The following is a 22,493-nucleotide window of genomic DNA, read 5'->3' as shown; positions in this document are numbered from 1 at the left end:
ATAATAATAAAGCTGCAAGCAGCGATGAAAGGGACCTCGCACTCGGGCTCAACACCACTCGGTGCCCATAGGAGGAGCAGTTAATGTTGGGCCATATGCATATAAAATAGTAAATATTTGTGCCACATTTCCTGCTGCCAACAGGTGGCGCTATGATTATAACTGAATATCGACATGTAAATGTCTTTAGGCCAGGACTCTTACCAAACATGCAAAGTTTCTGGCAGATCAGACAAGTCATGTTTAAGTTAGTATAAAATAAGTAATTTCCTGTTGCCAGCAGGCGGCACTATACTTATAATTGAATATTGGCCTTTAGTTGTGTTCAGGCCAGTACTCTTATAAAACATGTGATGTTTGGGTCAGATTGGGAATTGTATGCATGAATTACAAACACTTCCTGTTTTATAGTATTATTAACATCATTTTACACATACTAAGTGTTGCTAGAATGTTTGAAAATATTAATAGCATGATAAGCACACAATGGCATATTTTACTGTGTTGCAAATAGTGCATAAAAGTGTTAAAACTGAAACTTCCTGTTGCCAGCAGGTGGCGCTATGACTATAACCGAATATGGGCATGATATTTAGGACAGGACCCTTGTCAAACGTGTGAAGTTTGGGGCAGATCAGACATTGCTTGCCTGAGTCACAGCATCTTCCTTTTTCACTGCGTTAGTAGCTTGCTTTAGCACTTAGCTAAGTGTTGCTAGCATGTTTTAGTATGCTTCTAGAAGGTTGCCAGCCTATTTAACACTTCTTGATGCTTTTTATTATTTTGCAAGTAGTCCATAACGGTTTTAAAAATGCCAATTCCTGTTGCCAACAGGTGGCACTATCATCGAATACGGGCATGTTGATGTGTTCAGGACAGGACTCTTATCAAACTTGTTCAATTTGGGGCATATTGGACACTGTATGCCTGAATTACACTAACTTCCTAATTAACTGCAGTAATATGATGCTTTAGCATTTAGCTAAGTGTTGCTAACATGTTTCAGTATGTTTTCAGTATGCGTTTTTCTCTTTCTTATCTCCATTATGATCGCAAATTGCAATTCCACCCTCGTGTATGACCGCTTAACATTGCTTCACATTCGTAATGTGGTCATGGACTCTGCCTATGGTGATGTTAATGGACATAGAGCATTCCAATCGTCTTTTGCGATCCATCTCCCTATGTACCTGTGCAGTTGTCCTATGGATTTACCTAGAAGAAGGCGCCGGTGGAGGCGCGGCAAACGGGGTGGTGTCGCTGTTCGCCGGAAAACTGCGTTGGCTCGAGAGATCGCCGCGCGGCACCCGTCCTGCGAGTTGGGAGCCCGGGCTTGTGGACGTGGCACAGGAAGGTGTTTTCCTGAGGCTCAGTTCCAGCGGCCATGTGCGAGCATCCCAGTTATTATTTCCACGCATCGTCATGCGATGTCTCTTCATCCTGACCGTGGCGGAGTTAATTCAGGTAACCTCCGGCCTCTGTGTCGTGCAACAACACAGTCGGATAGTGACTCATCTGTACTAAAGATGGCCCTCATCAATGCACGATCCTTGATAAATAAATCGTTCATCCTAAACGAACTTTTTACTGCACAAGCGCTGGACTTCCTCTGTATCACAGAGACATGGCTTAAACCTGGCGAATCCAGCTCGCTGGTTGAATTACTACCGCAGGGTTGTGACTTTCTAAATACCCCGCGCTGCTCTGGCCGTGGTGGGGGGTTAGTGACTGTTTTTAAAAACACATTTTCTTGTCAAATTTTATCTGCATCTTCATACGGCAGTTTTGAGGTGCAATTATTCCAAATACTACTAGCAAATCCTGTCACTATTGCATTGTTATATCGTCCTCCCAAATATAACTCAGAATTTATTAATGAATTTGCTGCATTTGTCGGAGACCTTGTCACTGCTTATGATAAAATACTGCTGCTTGGTGATTTTAATATTCATGTTTGCTGTGCATCTATAACCTTATCCATGGAGTTTTTAAATCTTATTGAATCCTTTGACTTTGTTCAGTGGGTTTCTGGCCCGACGCATCAACAGGGTCATACTTTGGACTTGATTTTAACTCATGGTCTATCTGTCTCCGATATCACAATTAGCAATGCAACCTTCTCTGATCATATGCCTGTAATTTTTAATGTCCCATATTTTGGTCATTCACTAAAAACTCAGTCTATGGGGCGTATGTCTCGTACCCTCAGTGCACATTCCAGTGAGGAGTTCATTGCTGCATTTCATGAGGTGTGGACTTCTTTTAAAACTGAATCTACTCTACATAACCTGGATGCGGATGAACATCTCAGTTATTTTAATTCCACCTGTGCTTCTATTCTGAACAGTATTGCACCTTTAAAGCTTAAATTTCGTAAATCAGTGCCAATTCCATGGTTTAATGACTCAGTGCGCTCTCTTAGGCAGGCTTGCCGGCAAGCCGAGCGCAGATGGAAAAAAGACAAATTGCATGTTTCATACGAAATTATGCGAAACTCTCTTTCCTCATTTCAGAGGGCAGCTAAAGCTGCTAAGAGTAAATATTTCTCCGATTTAATTATGCTTAATAGAAATAACCCGCGTGTGCTGTTTTCCACTATTGACTCTGTGTTAAATCCACCTGTTAATCTTTTTCCTGAGCCTTCTGTCTTGCTCTGTGAAGGTTTCGCAAACTTTTTCACTAATAAGGTATTGGCTATTAGATCTAAGATGTCTCAGACAGGACATGTTTTGCCAGAGATTCCACTATATTCCGTCACATGGTCTGTGTTTGAGCCACTCAGCTTTCAGGCCTGTAAGGAAATTGTGGATCGTCTTAAGCCTACATCATGCCTACATGATATTGTTCCATCACATTTCCTAAAACAAAATGTGGGTGCTATGGGTTCAAGCCTGCTGTCAGTCATTAACAAGTGCTTACATACGGGACTGTTCCTGTCTGCCTCAAACAGGCTGTGATAACTCCTTATATTAAAAAACCTAATCTAGATCAATCATCTCTCTCCAGTTTTCGACCCATTTCAAATCTCCCTTTTATTTCAAAGATTATGGAGAAAGCAGTTTTGGTACAATTACAAACTTTCCTGTTAAATAATTCAATTAATGAAGTTTTTCAATCTGGTTTTAAAGCTTTACATAGCACTGAGTCTGCTCTTTTAAGAGTTCTTAATGACATATATTTTATCACAGATTCTGGCAAACCATTGGCTCTGATCCTCTTGGACCTAAGTGCCGCTTTTGACTTAGTAGACCACAGCATTCTTCTGTCACGCTTGGAGTCTTGTGTAGGACTTCGGGGTTCTGTCTTACAGTGGTTTCGCTCTTATCTGTCAGATAGATGTTTTACTGTTCAGTTAGGTCAATATTCATCCTCTAATAAACCGCTTAATTGTGGTGTCCCCCAGGGATCAATCCTTGGGCCGGTGTTATTCTCTCTATATTTACTTCCTCTGGCCACTATCTTTAAAAAATATGGTGTCTCCTTTCATTTATATGCTGACGACACCCAACTTTACCTTCCCCTGCAATGCAATAATGATTCTTCTCTTCAGCCACTGTTAGACTGTCTGAATGATCTTAAGGCATGGCTTTCCCTCAATTTTCTTCATTTAAATGAAAACAAAACTGAGTTTATTCTGTTTGGCCCCAAGGAAAACTGCGATTTTGACCTTGACCTCGGCCCTCTCACCCCTTATAACTCAAAGTGTGTTAGGAATTTGGGCTTCTTATTTGATTCAAATTTAAAATTTGATAAACAGATTTCTGCTGTAGTCAAGTCATGTTTTTACCAACTTCGCCTTCTCAGTAAAGTAAAATCCATTCTTTCAAGAAATAACTTAGAAATAGCCATTCATGCCTTCATTACCTGTAGGCTTGATTACTGCAACTCATTGTACTATGGCAGTACCCAGGCATCTATCTCCCGCCTACAGCTAGTTCAGAACGCAGCCGCTAGATTGCTTGCAGGGAAGCGTAAGTTTGACAGTACAGGATTGAGTTTAAAATTTTATTATTTGTTTACAAAGCTTTGAATAACCTGGCACCGCAATATTTAACTGAACTTTTGGTTCCTTATACACCATCTAGAAACCTGAGATCCAGTGACCATGGCCTCCTAACAGTCCCTAAAGTAAAAACTAAAAAAACGTGGCTATCGATCTTTTGCTGCCGCAGGCCCGAAGCTATGGAATAGCGTTCCGATGTTTATTAGGCATGCCACGTCTATCTACATTTTTAAAACTCAGCTAAAGACTCATTTATTCTCCATGGCTTTTAACACTATATAGCTATTTTCAGCCATATTATTACTGCTCGCTTGTTCTTTTTTTGTATTATATATGCATGCTGTATCTGTTTTATTTGTTCTACTGTGTTTCTTTGATTGCTTGTGAAGCACTTTGGTCAACCTTGGTTGTTTTTTAAATGTGCTATATAAATAAATGATTGATTGATTCTAGCATGCTGCCAGTGTATTTATCACATGCTGGCACTTTTTAATATGTTGCTAGGACTCCATAACATTGTTACACATGCTAGGAGTCCATAACAGTGTTAAACATGCCACTTCATGTTGCCAGCAGGTGGCACTCTGAATATAATCAAATATGGGCATGTTGATGTGTTCAGGACAGGACTCTTGTCAAACGTTTGAAGTTTGAGGCAGATCGGACATTGCTTGCATTAGTTACAGCAAATTCCTTTTTCATTGCATCACTAGCATGCTTTAGCATTTAGCTAAGTGTTGCTAGCATGTATTGGTATGTTTCTAGCATGTTGCCAGCCTTTTTAACACTTGTTGACACTTTTTAATATGTTCCTAGGAGTCCATAACAATTTTAACCATGTAACTTCCTGTTACCAGCAGGTGGCGCTATGACTATTACTAAATTTGGTCATGGGTGTTTGTTCAGGACAGAACTCCCATCACACATGTGAAGTTTGGGGACAGATTGGACATTGCTTGCCTGATTTACAGCAACTTCCTGTTTCACTGCAATAATATGATGCTTTAGCACTTAGCTAATTGTTGCTAGCATGTATTAGTAGGTTACTAGCATGTTGCCAGCTTATTTAACACTTGTTGGCACTTTTTAATATGTTCCTAGGAGTCCATAACTGTGTTAACCATGTCACTTCCTGTTACCAGCAGGTGGCGCTATGACTGTAACTGCATTTGGTCATGGGTGTTTGTTCAGGACAGAACACCCATAACACGTGTGAAGTTAGGGGCAGATCGGACATTGCTTGCCTGAGTTACAGCAACTTCCTGTTTCACTGCATTAGTAGCATGCTTTAGCACTTAGCTAAATGTTGCTAGCAAGTATTAGCATGCTTATAAAATTTTGCCAGCCTATTTAACCCTTGTTGATGCCTTTTATTATTTTGCAAGGAGTCCACAACTGTGTTAACCATGTCACTTCCTGTTACCAGCAGGTGGCGCTATTACTGTATCTGAATTTGGTCATGGGTGTTGGTTCAGGACAGAACACCCATCACACGTGTGAAGTTTGGGGCAGATCGGACATTGCTTGCCTGAGTTACAGCAACTTCCTGCTTCACGGCGAAACATCAAATTTGTCAGGCCGCCAGGGGCACACCCCTTGACGAAAACCCAAAAGCTTCGCAATTTAACATCACAAAGGTCTTATGATGAGCCTCACCAAATTTGAAGATAATCTGATTAAAACTGTAGGAGGAGTTCGTCAAAGTTTGAGGCATGGAAACGGCAAAAACTGCACAAAAATCATACAGGAAAATCAAAATAACTTACTTCCTGTTGGGTTTTGGATTTTGTACCAAGATACTTTTTTGTAGGTAATGGTGTGTTACATGTGTGTACCGATTTTCATGAATGTACGTGAAACACAGCTCGAGGCGCACTCCGTTGAAATTTAAGAGGTGGCGCTATTGAGCCATTTTGCCACACCCACTTCTGAAACCTATATCAGATGTAAATTTTCGCCAGTCCTGATGCGTGTGCAAAGTTTCGTGAGTTTTGGAGCATGTTTAGGCCCTCAAAAATGCGCTTCATTACGGAGAAGAAGAAGAAGAAGAATAATTAAAGCTGCAAGCAGCAATGAACGGGCCCTCGCACCCGGGCCCACCGGCAGCGAGTGGCTTTAGTAAATAGGTGAACGGTGAGAAATATGCATTTAAACTCATAAATATAAGTGGAATATATCAATGTTTTTTCCATATACGTGCCAATCTTCCTGTTGCCAGCAGGTGGCGCTATCATTATAATAGAATATTGGCCTTCAGATGTGTTCAGGGCTGCACTCTTATCGAACATGTGAAGTTTGGGGAAGATGAAACATTTTATGCCTGAGTTACAACAACTTCTCTTGCTGTGGCGAGACATCAAATTTTGTCATTTTTGCCATGGACACGCTCTTTAACAAAAACTCAAGATTGCCACAATTTAACATTACACAGGCCTTTAGATTAGACTGACCACAAAAATACATTAATGTCAAAAAATCTCTAGGAGTAGTTTGTCTCAGCGTAAAATATGTCACTTCCTGTTGCCAGCAGGTGGCGCTATGACTATAATTGAATATGGGCATGTAGATCTGTTAAGGGCAGAAGTCTCTTATCTAACATGCAAAGTTTGGGGCAGATTGGACATTGTATGTCTGAGTTACAGCAACTTCCTTTTTCATGGCGAAACATCGAAATTTGTCAGGCCGCCATGGACACTCCCTTTAACGAAATCTCAAGATCTTCCCAATTTAACAGACCAAGTTTGATGCTGATCTGAATAAATCTCTAGGAGGAGTTCGTTAAAGTACAACCTTCAGATCTGTTCAGGCCAGGACCCTTATCACACATGTGAAGTTTGGGCAAGATCGGACATTTTATGCCTGAGTTATAACATCTTTTATTCCCATGGCGACACATCAAACTTCGTCACGGCGCCATGGACACGCCTTTTAACGAAAACTCAAGATCTTCACAACTAAACATCACACAGGTCTTTAGATTAGACTGACCACAAAAATAACATTGATGTCATAAAATTTCTAGGAGTAGTTTGTCGCAGTGTAAAATATTTCACTTCCTGTTGCCAATAGGTGGCGCTATGACTATAACTGAATATGGGCATGTAAATATGTTCAGGTCAGGAGTCTTATTAAACATGTGAAGTTTTGGGCACATTGGACATTGTATGTCTGAGTTATAGCAACTTCCTTTTTCATGGCGAAACATCGAAATTTGTCAGGCCGCCATGGACACACCCTTTAACGAAACCTCAAGTCCTTCGCAATTTAACATCACAAAAAAAGGCCTTTAGATTTAACTGACCAAGTTTGGTGTTGATCTGAATAAATCTCTAGGAGGAGTTCGTTAAAGTACAACCCCTGAAAATGGCAAAAACAACGCCAATTTTGCAGAGAAAATTCTAAATAACCGACTTCCTGTTGGGATTCGGATTTCGTACCAAGAGACTTTTTTGTAGGTATTGGTGTGTTACATGTGTGTACCGATTTTTGTACATGTACGTGAAACGGAGCTCGAGGCGCGCTATGTTGAAAGTGAATAGGTGGCGCTATCGAACCATTTTGCCACACCCGATGGAATATTAGCCTACAGATGTGTTCAGGCCAGGACTCTTATCACACATGTGAAGTTTGGGGATGATCGGACATTTTATGCCTGAGTTATAACATCTTTTATTCCCATGGTGAGACATCGAACTTCGTCACGGCGCCATGGACACGCCTTTTAACGAAAACTCAAGATTTTCACAACTTAACATCGCACAGGCCTTTAGATTATACTGACCATAAAAAAGACATTGATGTCAAAAAAATTCTAGGAGTAGTCTGTCGAAGTGTAAAATATGTCACTTCCTGTTGCCTATAGGTGGCGCTATGACTATAACTGAATATGGGCATGTAAATATGTTCAGGTCAGGAGTCTTATTAAACATGTGAAGTTTTGGGCACATTGGACATTGTATGTCTGAGTTATAGCAACTTCATTTTTCATGGCGAATCATCGAAATTCGCCAGGCCGCCACGGACACGCCCTTTAACGAAAACTCAAAATCTTCGCAATTTAACATCGCAAAGGCCTTTAGATTAGGCATACCAAATTTGGTGTTGATCTGAATAAGTTTCTAGGAGGAGTTCGTTAAAATACAACTCATGGAAATGGCAAAAATGACACAAAATTTGCTCATAATATTAAAAATAACTGACTTCCTGTTGGGTTTAGAATTTTGCTCTAAGAGACTTTTTTGTAGGTATTGGAGAGTTACATGTGTGTACCGATTTTCATACATGTACGTGAAACATAGCTCGAGGCGCACACCGTTGAACATGTATAGGTGGCGCTGTCGAGCCATTTTGCCACACCCACTTCTGAAACCCATATCAGATGTACATTTTCGCCGGTTCTGAGGTGTGTGCAAAGTTTCATGACTTTTTGAGTATGTTTAGGCCCTCAAAATGCGATTCGTCCTGGAGAAGAATAATAATAATAATTAAAGCTGCAAGCAGCGATGAACGGGCCCTCGCACCCGGGCTCACCGGCAGCGAGTGGCTTTAGTAAATAGGTGAACGGTGAGAAATATGCATTTAAACTCTAATATAAGTTGAATATATCAATGTTTATTCCATATATGTTCCAATCTTCCTGTTGCCAGCAGGTGGCGCTATCATTATAATGGAATATTGGCCTTCAGATCTGTTCAGGGCTGCACTCTTATCGAACATGTGAAGTTTGGGGAAGATCAAACATTTTATGCCTGAGTTAGAACAACAACTCTTGCTGTGGCGAGACATCAAAATTTGTCATTTTTGCCATGGACACGCTCTAACAAAAACTCAAGATTGCCACAATTTAACATTACACAGGCCTTTAGATTAGACTGACCACAAAAATACATTAATGTCAAAAAATCTCTAGGAGTAGTTTATCTCAGCGTAAAATATGTCACTTCCTGTTGCCAGCAGGTGGCGCTATGACTATAACTGAATATGGGCATGTAGATCTGTTAAGGGCAGAAGTCTTATCTAACATGCAAAGTTTGGGGCAGATTGGACATTGTATGTCTGAGTTACAGCAACTTCCTTTTTCATGGCGAAACATCGAAATTTGTCAGGCTGCCATGGACACGCCCTTTAACGAAACCTCAAGTCCTTTGCAATTTAACATCGCAAAGGCCTTTAGATTACACTGACCAAGTTTGGTGTTCATCTGAATAAATCTCTATGAGGAGTTCGTTAAAGTACAACCCCTGAAAATGGCAAAAACAACACCAATTTTGCAGGGAAAATTCAAAATAATCGACTTCCTGTTGGCATTAGGATTTTGTACCAAGATACTTTTTTGTAGGTATTGGTGTGTTACATGTGTGTACCAATTTTTGTACATGTACGTGAAACATAGATCGAGGCGCACTCCATTGAAAGTGTATAGGTGGCGCTATCGAGCCATTTTGCCACACCCGATGGAATATTGGCCTTCAGATCTGTTCAGGCCAGGACTTTTATCAAACATGTGAAGTTTGGGGAAGATCGGACATTTTTATGCCTGAGTTATAACATCTTTTATTCCCATGGCGAGACTTTGAATTTTGTCATGGCGCCATGGACACGCCTTTTAACGAAAACTCAAGATCTTCACAACTAAACATCGCACAGGCCTTTAGATTAGACTGACCACAAAAAAGACATTGATGTCATAAAATTTCTAGGAGTAGTTAGTCGCAGTGTAAAATATGTCACTTCCTGTTGCCAATAGGTGGCACTATGACTATGACTGAATATGGGCATGTCAATCTGTTCAGGTTCGGAGTCTCATCAAACATGTGAAGTTTGGGGCAGATTGGACATTGTATGTCTGAGTTATAGCAAACTTCATTTTTCATGGCGAATCATCGAAATTCGCCAGGCCGCCACGGACACGCCCTTTAACGAAAACTCAAAATCTTCGCAATTTAACATCGCAAAGGCCTTTAAATTAGGCACACCAACTTTGGTGTTGATCTGAATTAATCTCTAGGAGGAGTTCGTTAAAATACAACGCATGGAAATGACAAAAATGACACAAAATTTGCTCATAAAATTAAAAATAACCGACTTCCTGTTGGGTTTAGAATTTTGCTCCAAGAGACTTTTTTGTAGGTATTGGAGAGATACATGTGTATACCAATTTTCATACATGTACGTGAAACGTAGCTCGAGGCGCACACCGTTGAACGTGTATAGGTGGCGCTGTCGAGCCATTTTGCCACACCCACTTCTGAAACCCATATCAGACGTAAATCTTCGCCAGTTCTGAGGTGTGTGCAAAGTTTCATGACTTTTCGAGCATGTTTAGGCTCTCAAAAATGCGATTCATCTTAGAGAATAATAATAATAATAATAATAATAAACCGAGCAATTCCAAGAGGGTCCTCACACCATCGGTGCTCGGGCCCTAATAATAATAATAAACGGAGCAATTCCAAGAGGGTCCTCACACCATCGGTGCTTGGGCCCTAATAATAATTAAAGCTGCAAGCAGCGATGAACGGGCCCTCGCACCCGGGCTCACCGGCAGCGAGTGGCTTTAGTAAATAGGTGAACGGTGAGAAATATGCATTTAAACTCATAAATATAAGTGGAATATATCAATGTTTATTCCATATATGTGCCAATCTTTCTGTTGCCAGCAGGTGGCGCTATCATTATAATGTAATATTGGCCTTCAGATGTGTTCAGGCCAGGACTCTTATCGAACATGCGGAGTCTGGGGAAGAGCGAACATTTTATGCCTGAGTTACAACAACTTCTCTTGCTGTGGCGAGACATCAAATTTTGTCATGGCGCCATGGACACGCCCTTTAACAAAACCTCAAGATCTTCGCAATTTAACATCGCAAAGGCCTTTAGATTTAACTGACCAAGTTTGGTGTTGATCTGAATAAATCTCTAGGAGGAGTTTCATAAAGTACAACCCCTGAAAATGCCAAAAACAACCCCAATTTTGCAGAGAAAATTCTAAATAACCGACTTCCTGTTGGGATTCGGATTTCGTACCAAGAGACTTTTTCGTAGATATTGGTGTGTTACATATGTGTACCGATTTTTGTACATGTACGTGAAACATAGCTTGAGGCGCACTCCGTTGAAAGTGTATATGCACTCAGTTGAAAGTGTATAGGTGGCGCTATCGAGCCATTTTGCCACACCCAATGGAATATTGGCCTTCAGATCTGTTCAGGCCAGGACCCTTATCACACATGTGAAGTTTGGGCAAGATCGGACATATTATGCATGAGTTATAACATCTTTTATTCCCATGGCGACACATCGAACTTCGTCACGGCGCCATGGACACGCCTTTTAACGAAAACTCAAGATCTTCACAACTAAACATCACACAGGTCTTTAGATTAGACTGACCACAAAAATAACATTGATGTCATAAAATTTCTAGGAATAGTTTGTCGCAGTGTAAAATATTTCACTTCCTGTTGCCAATAGGTGGCGCTATGACTATAACTGAATATTGGCATGTAGATCTGTTCAGGTCAAGAGTCTTATCCAACATGTTAAGTTTGGGGCAGATTGGACATTGTATGTCTGAGTTACAGCAACTTCCTTTTTCATGGCAAAACATCGAAATTTGTCAGGCCGCCATGGACACGCCCTTTAACGAAACCTCAAGTCCTTCGCAATTTAACATCGCAAAGGCCTTTAGATTAGGCATACCAAATTTGGTGTTGATCTGAATAAGTTTCTAGGAGGAGTTCGTTAAAATACAACTCATGGAAATGGCAAAAATGACACAAAATTTGCTCATAATATTAAAAATATTTTCGATCCATTTTGCCACACCCACTTCTCATACCCATATCAGATGTACATTTTCGCCGGTTCTGAGGTGTGTGCAAAGTTTCATGACATTTTGAGTATGTTTAGGCCCTCAAAAATGCGATTCATTCTGGAGAATAATAATAATAATAATAATAAACGGAGCAATTCCAAGACGGTCCTCACACCATCGGTACTCGGGCCCTAATTAAAGCTGCAAGCAGCGATAATAATAGATTGCACTCAGATTGGACATTGCTTGCCTGAGTTACAGCAACTTCCTGTTTCATTGCATTAGTAGCATGCTTTAGCACTTAGCTAATGTTGCTAGCATGTATTAGCATGCTTATAAAATTTTGCCAGCCTATTTAACCCTTGTTGATGCCTTTTATTATTTTGCAAGGAGTCCATAACAGTGTTAAACATGCCACTTCCTTTGGCCAGCAGGTGGCACTATGAATATAATCAAATATGGGCATGACGATGTTTTCAGGACAGGACTCTTGTCAAACGTTTGAAGTTCGAGACAGATCGGACATTGCTTGCATTAGTTACAGCAAATTCCTTTTTCACTGCATCAGTAGCATACTTTTGCATTTAGCTAAGGGTTGCTAGCATGTATTGGTATGTTTCTGGAATGTTGCCAGCCTTTTTAACACTTGTTGACACTTTTTAATATGTTCCTAGGAGTCCATAACATGTAACTTCCTGTTACCAGCAAGTGGCGCTATGACTATTACTGAATTTGGTCATGGGTGTTTGTTCAGGACAGAACACTTATCACACGTGTGAAGTTTGGGGACAGATTGGACATTGCTTGCCTGATTTACAGCAACTTCCTGTTTCACTGCAATAATATGATGCTTTAGCACTTAGCTAATGTTGCTAGCATGTATTAGTAGGTTACTAGCATGTTGCCAGCTTATTTAACACTTGTTGGCACTTTTTAATATGTTCCTAGGAGTCCATAACTGTGTTAACCATGTCACTTCCTGTTACCAGCAGGTGGCGCTATGACTATAACTGCATTTGGTCATGGGTGTTTGTTCAGGACAGAACACCCATAACACGTGTGAAGTTTGGGATAGATCGGACATTGCTTGCCTGAGTTACAGCAAGTTCCTGTTTCACTGCATTAGTAGCATGCTTTAGCACTTAGCTAAATGTTGCTAGCATGTATTAGCATGCTTATAAAATTTAGCCAACCTATTTACCTCTTGTTGATGCCTTTTATTATTTTGCAAGGAGTCCATAACAGTGTTAAACATGCCACTTCCTGTTGCCAGCAGGTGGTACTATGAATATAATTAAATATGGGCATGTTGATGTGTTCAGGACAGGACTCTTGTCAAACGTTTGAAGTTTGAGGCAGATCGGACATTGCGTGCATTAGTTACAGCAAATTCCTTTTTCACTGCATCACTAGCATGCTTTAGCATTTAGCTATGTGTTGCTAGCATGTATTGGTATGTTTCTAGCATGTTGCCAGCCTTTTTAACACTTGTTGACACTTTTTAATATGTTCCTAGGAGTCCATAACAATGTTAACCATGTAACTTCCTGTTACCAGCAGGTGGCGATATGACTATTACTGAATTTGGTCATGGGTGTTTGTTCAGGACAGAACACCCATCACACGTGTGAAGTTTGGGGACAGATTGGACATTGCTTGCCTAATTTATAGCAACTTCCTGTTTCACTGCAATAATATGATGCTTTAGCACTTAGCTAATTGTTGCTAGCATGTATTAGAAGGTTACTAGCATGTTGCCAGCTTATTTAACACTTGTTGGCACTTTTTAATATGTTCCTAGGAGTCCATAACTGTGTTAACCATGTCACTTCCTGTTACCAGCAGGTGGCGCTATGACTGTAACTGCATTTGGTCATGGGTGTTTGTTCAGGACAGAACACCCATAACACGTGTGAAGTTTGGGGCAGATCAGACATTGCTTGCCTGAGTTACAGCAACTTCCTGTTTCACTGCATTAGTAGCATGCTTTAGCACTTAGCTAAATGTTGTTAGCATGTATTAGCATGCTTATAAAGTTTTGCCAGCCTATTTAACCCTTGTTGATGCCTTTTATTATTTTGCAAGGAGTCCATAACTGTGTTAACCATGTCACTTCCTGTTACCAGCAGGTGGCGCTATGACTATAACTGAATTTGGTCATGGGTGTTTGTTCAGGACAGAACACCCATCACACGTGTGAAGTTTGGGGACAGATTGGACATTGCTTGCCTAATTTACAGCAACTTCCTGTTTCACTGCAATAATATGATGCTTTAGCACTTAGCTAATTGTTGCTAGCATGTATTAGAAGGTTACTAGCATGTTGCCAGCTTGTTTAACACTTGTTGGCACTTTTTATTATGTTCCTAGGAGTCCATAAGTGTGTTAACCATGTCACTTCCTGTTACCAGCAGTTGGCGCTATGACTATAACTGCATTTGGTCATGGGTGTTTGTTCAGGACAGAACACCCATAACACGTGTGAAGTTTGGGGCAGATCAGACATTGCTTGCCTGAGTTATAGCAACTTCCTGTTTCACTGCATTAGTAGCATGCTTTAGCACTTAGCTAAATGTTGCTAGCATGTATTAGCATGCTTATAAAATTTTGCCAGCCTATTTAACCCTTGTTGATGCCTTTTATTATTTTGCAAGGAGTCCATAACTGTATTAACCATGTCACTTCCTGTTACCAGCAGGTGGCGCTATGACTATAACTGAATTTGGTCATGGGTGTTTGTTCAGGACAGAACACCCATCACACGTGTGAAGTTTGGGGCAGATCGGACATTGCTTGCCTGAGTTACAGCAACTTCCTGTTTCATTGCATTAGTTGCATGCTTTAGCAGATAGCTAATGTTGCTAGCATGTATTAGCATGCTTATAAAATTTTGCCAGCCTATTTAACCCTTGTTGATGCCTTTTATTATTTTGCAAGGAGTCCATAACAGTGTTAAACATGCCACTTCCTGTTGCCAGCAGGTGGCACTATGAATATAATTAAATATGGGCATGTTGATGTGTTCAGGACAGGACTCGTCAAACATTTGAGGTTTGAGGCAGATCGGACATTGCTTGCATTAGTTACAGCAAATTCCTTTTTCACTGCACCACTAGCATGCTTTAGCATTTAGCTAAGAGTTGCTAGCATGTATTGGTATATTTCTAGCATGTTGCCAGCCTTTTTAACAGTTGTTGACACTTTTTAATATGTTGCTAGGAGTCCATAACAATGTTAACCATGTAACTTCCTGTAACCAGCAGGTGGCGCTATGAATATTACTGAATTTGGTCATGGGTGTTTGTTCAGGACAGAACACCCATCACACGTGTGAAGTTTGGGGACAGATTGGACATTGCTTGCCTGATTTACAGCAACTTCCTTTTTCACTGCAATAATATGATGCTTTAGCACTTAGCTAATTGTTGCTAGCATGTATTAGTAGGTTACTAGCATGTTGCCAGCTTATTTAACACTTGTTGGCACTTTTTAATATGTTCCTAGGAGTCCATAACTGTGTTAACCATGTCACTTCCTGTTACCAGCAGGTGGCGCTATGACTGTAACTGCATTTGGTCATGGGTGTTTGTTCAGGACAGAACACCCATAACACGTGTGAAGTTTGGGGCAGATCAGACATTGCTTGCCTGAGTTACAGCAACTTCCTGTTTCACTGCATTAGTAGCATGCTTTAGCAATTAACTAAATGTTGCTAGCATGTATAAGAATGCTTATAAAATTTTGCCAGCCTATTTAACCCTTGTTGATGCCTTTTATTATTTTGCAAGGAGTCCATAACTGTGTTAACCATGTCACTTCCTGTTACCAGCAGGTGGCGCTATGACTATAACTGAATTTGGTCATGGGTGTTTGTTCAGGACAGTACACCTATCACACGTGTGAAGTTTGGGGCAGATCGGATATTGCTTGCCTGAGTTACAGCAACTTCCTGTTTCATTGCATTAGTAGCATGCTTTAGCACAGGGGTTGGCAACCTACGGCACGCGTGCCAACAGTGGCACGCAGAGGGATAATCGCTGGCACGCAAGCAATAAGGAAAACTGTATAATGACGTACAGTTTGATGTAATAACTTCTCATAGTCACACAGCCTGTTAGGAGCTACAAATACTATTAAAGTGTGAGAATTAACTTGCATGGATGCACGTGCAAACACTGCACATACTAGGTGCTTCAGATCAAAGCCTCGGTCTAACAGCACTCGTCAATGTCAAAATCACTGAGATGGCCAATCAGATCAAAGTAGGCGGGGTTTACTGTTCACAGAAGCAGAGCGCGAAGCGTCAGTTTAACGTTAAAGAGAGTGAGGTAAGATGAAGCTGCAAATCAATTAACATTAGTCAACTTTTAATAATACGTTTTACCATAGAAATGTTAAATGACCTAAAGCTATATCCAGTGATGAAAAATTTTCTGAAATATGGCCATTTTGAGAGAAAGAAAGTGGGGGGGAGGGGGTAAATTGTCTCTCTCTGCAGACAATGAAGCGATTTTGCCCCTTTGTTGTTGAGAAATATAATGTAGCAATTCAGTATCGATTAATAAAAGTAGCGTGACAACACTCATAGGTTTATGAGCTTCTGAATGCTACTTTTTGCACAGCACGATCTCAGATCTCTGTGTGCGAGTGGTGTGTGTGTGTGTGTCTGTGTGTGCACGTTCATCAATTAAAGCAGTGCATTAACGTTGATTAAACGTTAAAAAAACTTTTTATCGTATAATAAAAAATTGTGTATGTACCGTTTAAATACAGAATTATATCGGGGTGGGGGGGGGGGGGCTGTGCACACTTGGCACAGTGGTTAACCATAAAAATAAAAAATGGCACGTCATGCCGAAAAGGTTGCTGATCCCTGCTTTAGCACATAGCTAAATGTTGCTAGCATGTATTAGCATGCTTATAAAATTTTCCCAGCCTATTTAACCCTTGTTGATGCCTTTTATTATTTTGCAAGTCCATAACAGTGTTAAACATGCCACTTGCTGTTGCCAGCAGGTGGAACTATGAACATAATCAAATATGGGCATGTTGATGTGTTCAAGACAGGACTCTTGTCAAACGTTTGAAGTTTGAGGCAGATCGGACATTGCTTGCATTAGTTACAGCAAATTCCTTTTTCACTGCATCACTAGCATGCTTTAGCATTTAGCTAAGTGTTGCTAGCATGTATTGGAATGTTTTTTAGCATGTTGCCAGCCTTTTTTAACACTTGTTGACACTTTTTAATATGTTCCTAGGAGTCCATAACAATGTTAACCATGTAACTTCCTGTTACCAGCAGGTGGCGCTATGACTATTATTGAATTTGGTCATGGGTGTTTGTTCAGGACAGAACACCCATCACACATGTGAAATTTGGGGACAGATTGGACATTGCTTGCCTGATTTACAGCAACTTCCTGTTTCACTGCAATAATATGATGCTTTAGCCCTTAGCTAATTGTTGCTAGCATGTATTAGTAGGTTACTAGCATATTGCCAGCTTATTTAACACTTCTTGGCACTTTTTAATATGTTCCTAGGAGTTCATAACTGTGTTAACCATGTCACTTCCTGTTACCAGCAGGTGGCGCTATGACTATAACTGCATTTGGTCATGGGTGTTTGTTCAGGACAGAACACCCATCACACGTGTGAAGTTTGGGGCAGATCGGACATTGCTTGCCTGAGTTACAGCAACTTCCTGTTTCATTGCATTAGTAGCATGCTTTAGCACATAGCTAAATGTTGCTAGCATGTATTAGCATGCTTATAAAATTTTGCCAGCCTATTTAACCCTTGTTGATGCCTTTTATTATTTTGCAAGGAGTCCATAACAGTGTTAAACATGCCACGTCCTGTTGCCAGCAGGTTGCACTATGAATATAACCAAATATGGGCATGTTGATGTGTTCAGGACAGGACTCGTCAAACGTTTGAAGTTTGAGGCAGATCGGACATTGCTTGCATTAGTTACAGCAATTTCCTTTTTTCTCTGCATCACTAGCATGCTTTAGCATTTAGCTAAGTGTTGCTAGCATGTATTGGTATGTTTCTAGCATGTTGCCAGCCTTTTTTAACACTTGTTGACACTTTTTAATATGTTCCTAGGAGTCCATAACATGTAACTTCCTCTTATCAGCAAGTGGCGCTATGACTAATACTGAATTTGGTCATGGGTGTTTGTTCAGGACAGAACACCCATACCACGTGTGAAGTTTGGGGACAGATTGGACATTGCTTGCCTGATTTACAGCAACTTCCTGTTTCACTGCAATAATATGATGCTTTAGCACTTAGCTAATTGTTGCTAGCATGTATTAGTAGGTTACTAGCATGTTGCCAGCTTATTTAACACTTGTTGGCACTTTTTAATATGTTCCTTGGAGTCCATAACTGTGTTAACCATGACACTTCCTGTTACCAGCAGGTGGCGCTATGACTATAACTGCATTTGGTCATGGGTGTTTGTTCAGGACAGAACACCCGTAACACGTGTGAAGTTTGGGGCAGATCGGACATTGCTTGCCTGAGTTACAGCAACTTCCTGTTTCACTGCATTAGTAGCATGCTTTAGCACTTAGCTAAATGTTGCTAGCATGTATTAGCATGCTTATAAAATTTTGCCAGCCTATTTAACCCTTGTTGATGCCTTTTATTATTTTGCAAGGAGTCCATAACTGTGTTAACCATGTCACTTCCTGTTACCAGCAGGTGGCGCTATGACTATAACTGAATTTGGTCATGGGTGTTTGTTCAGGACAGAACACCCATCACACGTGTGAAGTTTGGGGCAGATCGGACATTGCTTGCCTGAGTTACAGCAACTTCCTGTTTCACGGCGAAACATCAAACTTTGTCAGGCCGCCAGGGACACACCCCTTGACGAAAACTCAAAAGCTTCGCAATTTAACGTCACAAAGGTCTTATGATGACCCTCACCAAATTTGAAGATAATCCGATTAAAACTGTAGGAGGAGTTCGTCAAAGTATGAGGCATGGAAACGGCAAAAACTGCACAAAAATCGTACAGGAAATTCAAAATAACTTACTTCCTGTTGGGTTTTGGATTTTGTACCAAGAGACTTTTTTGTAGGAATGGAATTAGTGAAATAAATCAACTTTTTGATGATATTCTAATTAAATGACCAGCACCTGTATATCTCAATGATACTATATGAAACTTCTAAATTATCTAAGCTAACAGAGTGTGTTAAAAATGTAAAAGATTGGATGACCAATAATTTACTCCTATTAAATATTAAGACCGAGATATCACTTATTGCACCAAAGAATAGTACACAGAATCTAGTAGACTACAGTTTGCAACTAGACGGATGTACTGTTACTTCATCTACAGTAAAATATCTGGGTGTTACATTAGACAGGAACTTGTCTTTTGAAAACCATATTTCCCATGTTACAAAAACAGCATTCTTCCATCTTAGAAACACTGCCAAGTTATGTTATATGTTACCTGTTTCTGATGCAGAAAAGCTAGTTCATGCATTCATGACCTCTAGACTGGACTATTGTAATGCACTGCTAGGTGGTTGTCCTGCATCTTCAATAAACAAGCTACAGGCAGTGGCTAGAGTTCTTACCAGTTACAAAACACTGGATTTTTGGTAGTTCCTAGGATAGCAAAGTCCACTAAAGCAGGTAAAGCTTTTTCGCATTTAGCTCCCAAACTCTGGAATAGCCTTCCTGAAAATGTTCGGGGTTCAGACACACTCTCTCTGTTTAGATCTCTTTCGCTGAGCACTCAAATAATGCATCTCATAATTTGTGACTGCAGTTGTATCTGATCAAATGAGCATTATTATTGTTTAGCTCGGGTTAAACTAATTAATCTTACTTGGTTGGAACAGCAGCTATGCTAATTATGCCATAAGATTTACATCCCGTGGTAACTAGGATCTACAAAAGCTGCAGTCTGGATCCAGAACACCTGAGAAGAGATAATGCCAACCCCTCAGAAGACCTCAGATGATGCTAGCCCTGAAACCACATCCGGAACTAACAAATATTGCTACTTCCCATGCAATCACATAATAATTGCTGTTAATAGTCTTGTATTAATTTTTCTGAAAATTCCTGTCATATGCACATAAACTGACAGTCAACACTTATAAGCTACTACTAAATATTGTAGAAACTTAATTTTCTGTAAAGTTGCTTTGCAATGATTTGTATCGTAAAAAGAGCTATACAAATAAACTGGAATTTAATTGAATGTAGAGTCATTTGGTGACAAAGATGTTGTCAGCTCATGTAGTATGTGACCTTTGTTGCAGATCATTTATGTAATGTAACGTAAAGTGAACACCATAATGGCTTCAAGACAAACAGCAAGTTGTGTAGTCTGAACAGCAAAGCAATCTGCAGACGCTTAAAGTCGTGTAGTGTGAACTTGGCTTTGGTCGACTTACACTACAGACTTTGCAGTTTATTACTATGGCAACAACTTCAGTCCTTCAGCAGAACTATGGACATCAGGAACCTTGAACATCTTCTCATAGAAATGCATCGTTAATGTGTTAAGTTATTGGAACTGTAACATTAATTTTCTTCTGCCTGTAAACTCTTAGTGTCTTAAGGACTCTTCTACAGGTACATGTGATAAAATGTTTATGGTTCTTTGAACAAGTAAGAAAAATATAGTTTAAAAGCTTCCTAATACAGATCTCTAAAGCTTATTTGGACTTAAAATTATCTTTAAAATACAGTATCTGAATAATAATCCTTTCTTTTGGTTAATTGGAGGGGGAAAAATCATTTAAATTCATAATAAAGAAAGATACAGACCTCCACTTATCCTCTGGTGAGAGCTCAGAAAGACCAATCTGTTGAAATAAATAATATCAGCATTAAGTTACAGCAACATTTTCTAAACAACATGGCAACATTACATTGTAACCTGTCCATCAGAAATGGTTACAGTACATGTCAATTTTCCTTTAAAGAGGTCATATAATGCAATTTAATTTTTTCCTTTGGAGTGTCACAAGCTCTTGGTGAATGAAAAGGGTCTGTAAAGTTGCAAAGACTAAAGTCTCAAATCCAAAGAAATATTTTAAATTAAGACTCTGCCACCCCCCCCCCCCCCTAAAATGGCTTATTCAAACACATCCCCACGTCTACTCCATTTTGTGGAAATATTTGCGTAATGCCACCCAAATGTCCACACAAAGAAAGAAGGCGTGGTTTCAACCGCAGTTAGTGTTGAAGCAGCCATGTCAGGGAGATGCTGTGTGTATCTAGGTGAGAGCAAAAGCACTTTATTTGGCCTTCCGAAAGTAGATGCATTTAGGAATCTTTAAGATTACTTACAACAGAACAGCAACGCATTTTATGGACAACTGTTTCGTGAACCTAGGAAACGAGGTAATTCTGACTTTGCTACGACAATCTGGCACTTCTGAATCAGCTACTGTAAGTATGTTTTGTTATTAGTTTTTAAATATTTGTTATTGACTGTTCAAATGCAGAGTTTTGCGCATCGTGTATGTGCACACACATGTGAGAGAGAAGAGAGAGACATAGATAGAGACAGAGAGAGAGAGAGAGAGAGGGTCACACACTGGAGTCAGCCGTCTTAACTGTCCATGGCTTTTGAACTTCAAACACATAGGAGCTTCATCACTGTGTCGGTCACACAAATCTGTTCCCCTTTAGGCCTTGAACTGAACCTTGATCTTGTCGGAAGGAGGGACTTTATAGAAAATGACGTGTTTGAGAGCGGTGGGGCATAGAGGACCTACAATAATGTACAGTATTTGAAAAATAATGTTTTTTATTTGTTAGTTTTTTTATACATAAGAAAACACTCAACCAATGCTATACAAAACTATATAAAGAATCTTGTCATCTTGTCAACACTCAAAAAAAAAAAACATTTTACATATATATATATATATATATATATATACACACACACACACACACACACACACACACACACACACACTAGTGATGCGCGGGTCGGGTTTGTGCTCTGTGAACAGTTTCATCATGTCAAAAGAGTTCCTCAAGATGTGACTGAGCATGTGACTTGTTGAATGTAGTGAACGAATACGATCTTCTCGTAGGTGAAAGAGTTGAATGAACTGATACATCTCGTTCGTGAATGAAATGAATGAGAGTATGTAAATCTCGATCAGCAATCAGGAGATACAAAGCGCAGTTATTGGTGCACATACACTTGTTTTCATATTTGGAATACAGAACATAACTCCACGTTTAATCCCCAATAAAACCTCGTGGTTTGTTAATATGAACAATTTATTTAGACTATTTATTTAATGCGATCATGCACACACTTTAATAAAGCCAAATCAGTTTTTGTCACATGCGTTCGTTGACTTAAGACATCACATAAGAAACTCTTTTTCGACAACTGCTGGCGTATTTGTGTAATATGAAGAAATGGTCACTGAACGAATCAGTGAATGAATCATTTTGGTGAACGAACTGAAAATCAACGAATCAAAATTTCCACCACTAAATTCCATGCAACATAAATTTGTTTTTAGTGACCCGCCCCAACCCGCCCCGCAATAAAGTGGCAATTTCTTAACCCGCCCCAACCCGACCCGCGGGTTACCTGCGGGGCCCGCGGGTTATGAGTAGGGATGGGTACCGAAACCCGGTATTAAAATGGCCCCGGGGCTA

At 40.0% G+C, this 22,493-nt stretch overlaps 1 protein-coding gene across 2 annotated transcripts in view; it reads right to left on the bottom strand.

Annotated features, from left to right (window-relative positions):
• The window catches only part of rnf121 (ring finger protein 121), a 149,031-nt gene that overhangs the window by 63,865 nt on the left and 62,673 nt on the right, over window positions 1-22,493 (bottom strand). For both annotated transcript variants that reach the window (XM_059542729.1, XM_059542730.1), the window contains exon 2: window positions 20,628-20,665. In XM_059542729.1, coding sequence (XP_059398712.1) covers window positions 20,628-20,665 — 38 coding nt within the window. The remainder of the gene's footprint in view (window positions 1-20,627; window positions 20,666-22,493) is intronic.

Source organism: Carassius carassius, chromosome 47 (assembly GCF_963082965.1).
Source record: "Carassius carassius chromosome 47, fCarCar2.1, whole genome shotgun sequence".
In the NCBI taxonomy this organism is placed as follows: domain Eukaryota; kingdom Metazoa; phylum Chordata; class Actinopteri; order Cypriniformes; family Cyprinidae; genus Carassius; species Carassius carassius.
Note: the sequence above shows the minus strand (reverse complement) of the source record. Positions and strands in the feature narration are given on the sequence as shown.